At 37.9% G+C, this 8253-nt stretch overlaps 1 protein-coding gene across 3 annotated transcripts in view; it reads right to left on the reverse strand.

The window, feature by feature from the left end:
- Positions 1-6650, reverse strand: part of si:dkeyp-118a3.2 (uncharacterized) — a 14210-nt gene extending 7560 nt beyond the window's left edge. Inside the window, exons 1-5 of one of the 3 annotated variants that reach the window (XM_014004876.1) lie at positions 6402-6649; positions 4850-6034; positions 3540-3857; positions 1289-1329; positions 473-590 (exon numbers count right to left, since the gene is read on the reverse strand). In XM_014004876.1, the coding sequence (XP_013860330.1) occupies positions 473-590; positions 1289-1329; positions 3540-3857; positions 4850-6034; positions 6402-6465 (1726 nt within the window). In that variant the 5' untranslated portion in view covers positions 6466-6649. Of the gene's footprint in view, positions 1-472; positions 591-1288; positions 1330-3539; positions 3858-4849; positions 6035-6401 lie in introns of all 3 variants that reach the window. The other 2 variants (XM_014004874.1, XM_014004875.1) reach the window with 2 other exon arrangements.
- Between the last annotated feature and the right edge of the window lie 1603 nt (positions 6651-8253).

The following is an 8253-nucleotide window of genomic DNA, read 5'->3' on the forward strand; positions in this document are numbered from 1 at the left end:
CATATATATTAAAATAAATCCCGTTCTACAGTGGTTTTATTCTGTAATCTCAGTTTAAGCATTTGGTTGTTGCCTTTTATGCTGTTGTTTGTTTGAGAAATGACTTCACGTGGCTTTATCCAAAATATGTACTTTGCACCACATACATAATGTGTAACATTGTTCAACATAGTTTTGAGTGAACAAACAATAGTTTTAGTGTGTCAAGCTAAACTTCCAAATTGTTAAAATGCAAACACATATTGATTTGAAATTTGGATAGTTTATAAAAATGATTGTAAAAACCAAGTGGTAATTATATATGAAAAAACAGAACAAATTTACTCAGATGAGATTTTCTTAAAGCACGTATTTTGAAGCAAAAGTTTTCATTATTTTTTTAAGTGACATACTTTAAGGTACTTGTTTTTCTCTTCAGACCCTTTTAAAATGTTATAAAAAGTTTTTATAACTTTTTTTAGACTGCACTTACCTTTTTTTGTTTCGACATTTGACAATATAAAAAATGATGACGAGAGTCTCCAAAACCAGGAAGACTGCAGCAAAAATAGCCCCAATTTTCCATGCCTCCAGGCCTCGCTCATCTGTCTCTGAACAGGTGCATTAAGGCAAAAACAAGACAAACAATGGACGATAGAAAATAAAGTCACTGGATTTATTGTACAAATGTTGTTGCTTTCTTTTGCATATGTTACCAAGAAAACTTGACACAAAAGATTTAGCAGTCAATGGGCCTCATGCAAGAACCGCTCAAACGAACAGATTTGTTCTTAAGTTGTGCGTACGAGTGATTTAGGAGAACATATTGCATACACCACTTTTGAATGTATTTTTTTCAAATACCAACAAAATTCACAAGTCCCAGACATGTTATATATTTACATGCACTCAGTCTGCTGTTATCCAGACTGATTTTCTTCACTAATAACTTTATATTTCATTAGTTTGAAGAGATTTTGAGTTGAAAATAAAACACACTCCATAATTATGTTGACAATAGTCTGTTGTGTCTGAATTGGAATTATATTTTTAAATGTAATAATGTTGCTTAAATTGCTATAATTTAAATAGGATATTAATGCTATTGTGTAACACTACAATAAAAACTTCAAGATCTCGAACTACAAATCAACTCAAATTATGCATTAATTGTAACGGCAAGACATTTTTTGAAGCCATTTTCATATCAAACTTTGTCCTCTTTATTTAAGTGAATCACATCAATCTCTTCAGACTACCTGTGACCCTCAAAAATCCATGATTTTCACAAAACATCCTTATTACTCACGTGGGTGGCTGCAGGTAGACTGTTAGCAGTGGAGATAGCACCTGCAGCACAAAGCAGGACAGGGAAAAGTGTATGACTTCTTTCTAGCAGCAGACCAGTTGTAGTACTGGTTGGAAGGTGGAAATTTTATTGAATTTATTGATATTTATGTCACCCGTGGGTCATACAGTCACTAATTTTAGCAACCCACAGGAGACACGGCATTAACACGGTTAATTGCAACCATCATTTTTAACCATTCCTTGGCTTTATCAGATCTTTTGGTTCCACAAGTGGCGCTGCTAAAAGGACTGATTTTCTTTTCTGAATCTCTGAGAGCAGGACTTCAATCTCTGAACTCGTGAAGTTCTTCTTTTTACTTTGCGCTGCCATTTTTATGAATGAATGCTTCATGGTATGTAGGGCAGGAAGCATAGCCTTATACGGTATTATTGGGGTGGTAATTATGCTAAGCACCTGTAGGGGTCACCTCGAGTGAAGAAACAAGATTTACTGCCTCGAAGCAGGCCTCGGACAGGCCTGACGAGAGGACAGGAACTCTGCCACAAACTGAACTCTATTTAGGCCATGACAGGTCGTCCTAACCGTGGAAGAGAACCCCTCAGTTCTCTTAATCAGATAATGGACAGAACAATCTCTTCTGTTTGTGATTCATTTGTTGTTTAACTAAGAATGTTTATGCATTTGTTAAATCATGATAATGACTGTCACAGGAAAAGTGGAACCACTTCTTTTCTTTTATTGTGCCTTAAAGATTAATAACGATTTAAAAAACACAGAGAATCTGATTACAATGTTTTCATTGTGTTTTTATGTAAATCACTGTTTTTATTTTACTGTGAACACAGTAATATAATTGTGGATTTTTCCTGAGAAAATCTTTCATTTATCTGGACTAACAGAAGGTTCAGAACTGATTATAACAGAAATGTTAATTAATCATCATAAACGTTTTGCAATGATTTCTCTTAGAGTTTATCAGAAGAAAGCTGAAAAGAGGTTATCATAAAATGTTGTTGAACAGCCACATAATTTTAACCTTGGGCTGGCACCGCTGGCAAATCTTTATCTTTCTTCTCTGACTCATCTATAAACCTGAGGGCAGAACCAAAGTTCATCCGTTTCTTTTGCTAACCCGGACGGCTTTGAGCGACACACTCTTCTTCCTGATTCTAACCTAGGAAGACAGCTGGGATTCTCTCTGGAGAAAACCCAGTTTGGCTTTAAGTCTGATCCCATGAGCTAACTAGGGAAGACTTCACAGCCAGGGACCCGGCACGCCTGCCGATGGTTCCAAATCGAGGCTTCGAGCCTCTGATTGTTTTTAACTCCCGAGGAGAGATTTTAATTTGGAAAAAGGAACCGGATGTGGCTTGAATTTTTCTGGCTTGGACTGAAACAGATAAAAGTTACCTGAAAAACACCTGTTCGCCAATGACCGGTAAGCGAGCCGACATCAGTTCCCTGACTGATCGGAGGCAAGCCAGCTCCTACCCCGAGGGTGCCTTAAGAAGACATCATCAGGTAAAAGCTGATGTGTTCGGAGTGACGTGTCATGTGGAACCTGACCTTAGAAAAGACGTACAGTTCCGGTTGACCCACACTTTGATAAAAGTAAAAGTAGTAGTAACATACTAATCTTACTTTCCTCCTTTCCTTGTTCTTAATTTGCCAAAACTTAAGCTAAAGGTGCCAGTAAAATTGTTTGGTTGTTAACATCAGAACTGACGTTTTTACTGTTCTATATAAGTAATCTGAGTTGATGTGAATTGAAATTCGGACGCGGGTTTTATCTCATTTAACCCTGACACTTGTTATAGGAATAACCACAATCAGGTATGATCTGTTCAATTTGTGTAAATAAATGATTGCATAGTCTTTATGAATCAACTTGAACTCATCTGAACATTCACTTATTGTGTCACTTTTCACTTCGCACAAAGATATTAACAAGTAATGAGAAATACCTTGGTAAAAGTTTCCTCATAACCTTGTGTATGAGAGTTGTGGGAAAAGCTTAATTCACTTTAAGCTCACTCCTACACACCTGAATACCTACAGGTGGCATTCTTTATGTTTCCGCTGCTCATTTACATGTTTTCCTGAAATTAGAAGCGTTTGCTGAACCTGACATGGCATGTTCGTACGAGCCCTTTGTATGAAAAAAGTAAGAGAAATTTTGGATAAGTATACAGAAATGTTCTTGCATGAGGCCCATTATATGCCCTTCCTGATATTTGTACATATTTACCTCTGATTCCAGGTGAATCTTCCACCAGCTCATTGGCCTCCCTTGGTTCCCCTCCCTCTGCCTGATGGTATTCAGCCAGAACATCATTCTGAAAATGCTCCAGCGTAGGTTGGATCCTGCCATGTTTGTGTGGCAAAAAGTCATCTGTTGGAGTAATGATTTCATTGCTGTGATCAAATTTCTCATCACTGAGGGTATTTTCTTCACTTTCCACTTCATCAGCTGATGGGTTTAGGGTGGGGAGTTGGTATTCAGGTCTGTTTCCCATGAAGGCTTTGGTACTGTGCTCAAGATGTAGGCCAGGGATCACCAATGTCTCTAGAGGAAAGGTTTGTGACACACGTGTGAAAATCAGTCTAAAAGATCAATGTTAAAGAAAAAGACCTACAGCATGTAGAATAATGTAAAGCTGAGAGAAGCTTATGAGTCATGTTATGTGTGCACCAATAGAATGCATTAAAACATGTCTACAGGGACTGATGTCAAGACTAACTATGTGTGCTTAATGTGTACCTAGAAAATACAATAAGGATAAGGAAGTTTCTGTTATGATCTTCAATTAAGTTCAGGTTAAACTCTGGTTTTTAGTGTTCTGCCTTCATAAAATACAGATGTAATGTTGTTTTATTAATGTAAAAAACTTGGTACAATGATCAAATGACTAGATCTTATCATGACTAAATTCCTTATATTGTTATCTATTTTAATTGGGGAATATCAAAGACAAAACTATTTAATTTGGTATGCAACTGTAAAATGGCAGAGATAATTTGAAAATCACACAAGGGCCACCAAACTGGCTAGGGGTGGCCCTGATTAATGTACCTTTTTTAAATGAAAAAAGAACAATGAAAAAAATACTAACAGATATCAGCAATAGCTGCTGTATGTCACAAAAGTCTGATTACGGAGTTCTATAAAATATAACTGTAACTCAAGTATATAAACAGGGATTCCGATTTTTTTTCTTTTATCAGTGTCAGTGTTTTTTATTCAAACTGATGGACCACGTACTTCTTTCCAAAATCATATTAAGATGCAGACACTGTGTTGCTAATCCCAAAGCTGCTGAGTCTAGTGGCACTGAATTTTAAAGAAACATTTTGCTGCAGACTTAACATTTTTGTGATCCATATTGTGAGGGTGTTTTACATTATAAACAGTCCCAGTAACCTATACAGATGAACTAAAAGAAAACTGAATGAGGCAGGTAATAATGTGTTTGTTGTGAAATTTAAGGTCCCCTTTTTTTCTCTCTCAGCAATGATTATTTCATTGGACATGCTGAATATTAGCAACACATGTCTCACCTTGATCATTGACGTGGTGCAGATTCTTTACGGTAGTTTGTTCTTCCTCTCCTTTATTGTCTCCTCCCATGTTCACCGAGGACTTCTCCTTGATAACACTTATATTATTTATTTCATCCACTGTTGCTTGTCTGAAATATATAACCTTTGTTTCTGCCTTGTCCTCAGTTCCTCCTGCCTCTAAATCTCGTTTTTCATCTGCTTTTTCATGTCCTTCCATAAACTCGCCCCTCTTTATCCCCTCTTCCACCTCTGCTGGCCCACCTACAACAGCTTTTGTTATTTTTATCTCAGAATGTTTAGAAGGCAGCACAGTTATCTCTCCATCTGTTTCAGATGTTGGCGTTTCTTCATTCAGAAGGACTTCTTTTCCTCCGTTAGTCCCTATCTGCTCATCTTCAGCTACACCCAGGCCAGGTTTAGAGTCATTCACATCTTCCTGCTCTGGCTGAACATCTACTACCGCCTCCACAGCAGCTGGAGTTTCCTCTTTGTCCCTTATTTCTGTTTCAGTGGCATTCTTTAGAACTGACAACACAACTTGCTCTTTGCTGTCTTCCTCCCTTCGTTCTAATTCTACTTTTGTCTTTTCTGAAGCTTTCTCTGTAACCTCCTGGCTGACTGTGGTTCCTAGTGACTCATCTATATCCTCCAAACCCTCTGCCTCTCTGACTTCAGTTTCTACACTTTCTGTGGACTTCTCCATCGACGCAGCTGCTGTTCCACCCTGTCCCTTGACAACCCTCTTCTCTCCCATAACTACATCTTCAATTGCATCTGCCTCTGCTTCCCCCTCCTCTTCAAATCCAGCATCTCCTTCCTTAAAAATAGTATTTTTATTCAACACTGGTTGCTCCAGTTTTTCAACTTCACGTCCTGTTTCGACTCCGTGGCCATCAAGATTGACTGTTTCTTTCTTAGCCACTGCATCTTTTGCTTCGCCTCCTCTTTCAGCGTGACCCAGAGCAGCTTCTACCACCCTCTCCAACAGCTCCTTTAGCACTTCCCCTGCCCCACGACTGTCCGCTTGTTCTGAGGCTGTCTTTACCGCCTGCTGTACTTCTTTCAAACTAGGAAGAGACACTACTGGCATCGGTTCTGCAGCAGGGAGCTCTGGGTCCTGGGATAAGTTCTGTCCATCTTGGTAGGTGACCTCAGTGGAGGACTGGCTGGGGGTAGACCCACCTGCGGAGAAAGTGTTAATTCTCAGAGTTGTTTTGCAGCTGTGATCACAGTAAGTGTATGTACTTTAGTTTGATTTGTAATCTGTGTTTAACTTAAATGATTGAAAATGTTCAATGACTGACATACCAAATGGATGTAGTTTTATAGCTGTAGCTCAAAACTTTAGACGTTAAAATGAATGAAATATTTATTCAGTCATTCTGCTTTTTTCCATTAATACATATAAACATAAATGAAATACAAAACTAGAATAGAGAATACATTAAATAAGAAAAAACAGAATTAAATAATGATCAATATTTTCCTTTCTTTTTAAAAATACTGACATTATAACACAATTAAATCCAGCTGTATAATACCATCCTACCTTCAGATGTGCAGAACTGTTTTAGCAAAACCACCAGGAGTCCTATGAAAGCTGAGTACCTCATCTTTTCCGAAGAAAAACAAAAACATAAGAAATAAACTTCAAACGTCCAGGCTTTCCAAGGAAAATGTCTTTTACTTCTTTCTGTCGCCCAAAAACTTGACCCAAATGTCAAAAGTGAGTGTGCGCACCACCTCAATAAGTGTGTGGACACTGCCTGGTTGGATGGTAAATTGGGCCTCTCCAAGAGGGGAAAATGTCAACAGGTGACGAAGAGTGAGGCAGGGTGAAGAAATGAACATTGCCGTGTCAAATACTGCCACCCCGACGTTTTGCCTTAGCACCAGGTGTCTCTACGTGAGGTGGCACTTACGTGTCGAATGCTTTTGAGACTCTTACAAAGGCTGTGGTGAAGTGCCGGCGGCATGTCACACACACACAATGAACTCTGGAAGAGCAATTATAGCAGAGCTGTGAGATTGGGGGCTGATGTAGATATCAGTACGGTTTAACATTTGACTAAAAAAAGCAAAAAAAAAGAGTGTATGATAGTAAATGAAACTTGTCATACTACAGTATTCTGAGAAATAAAAGAATGCATCGTGCTACTCACTGTGCAAGCTCTTTACCTAAGACTTTACTTCTAACTGATGAAGCTGCCTTGTGTTTCCATTAGCAAAATGTCTTGTGAACCACTTAACACACTTTAATGAAAGTGATGAATAATCATTGATTGTACATAGTCTGTCTGCAGGTAGTGGATACAAAGGCAACAACATGTAGCTTATTTGGACTTTGCTCCAGAAGCCAAGGCTGGACCACCTGCTGGTTGCTAGTTAGCTTCCTCACAAACCTGACTTCAGGAGGGTTTGCCAAACTAATGATGTTCCCATAGCATATTGTGTCAATCAAGTTGTTTGACAGCTATTTATTTGTGTAGTTGTTTTGTTGAAATTACACTGATTTACTGAATATAAAGATGAGCGTTTCTTAACAGGCATCTTGTTGATCATAACCAACCACACTATACTAAATTCAAAACATGACAAATTTAACAACATCTATCTTTACACTTTTTAGTTTTGTTGTTGAAGTTTGTTAAAACAATATTGATGCTTGATGCTTTGCACCATCATCCCTGTTAGTATGAATATAGACTTTTGAACTGAACATAAACAGGTCTACTCATTAAAATGTCATGCTTAGTGGAAAACAGAGATTATGACTAAGGAGGTTAAACCACAAATGAGCTCAGTCATCAAAAGAACTAAATGTTGATCCCAGTCTGAAATTGAATGATGTTTTTGTCTAAGTTATCAGTGTAATTTTATTTCTGTTGTACTTACATGTCCAACATTCCTGTTGTTTTGTTTTTTACCTCGTGTGTAATAATAACCAGCCTCTTTGTAATCTGCCCTTTTATTGCAGCCTTTCTAAAAGACATTTACAGGATTGGGCTTTCCACTGAAATGAGCTGATCCTAACCACAGGCTCCATTGATTCTCTTGCCAAAAGACCAGTGTGACACAACTAAAAAATCTTCTCATGGATCACGCTTCTTGAACCACCAGCTTATCTTTCTGGTTCCTCGATAGAAACACTCATTTCAAAACTATAAAACTATTTATTTATTTATTGGACATTGGTAGAAAAATATGTCTGTGGTACATTTGATTTAATCTGTGTTGCTTTTGAAAACATCTGGGGTGATACACAATGATTTCTGCTTCAATAATCCACTTGACATGTCTGTGTCAAAAACTTCATTTTGGCATTATTTACATGTTTGCAGCACCCTTCAGGCTGGATAATACACACACACACACACACACACACACACACACACACACAC

This window comes from Austrofundulus limnaeus, unplaced genomic scaffold (assembly GCF_001266775.1).
Source record: "Austrofundulus limnaeus strain Quisiro unplaced genomic scaffold, Austrofundulus_limnaeus-1.0 Scaffold27, whole genome shotgun sequence".
In the NCBI taxonomy this organism is placed as follows: Eukaryota; Metazoa; Chordata; class Actinopteri; order Cyprinodontiformes; family Rivulidae; genus Austrofundulus; species Austrofundulus limnaeus.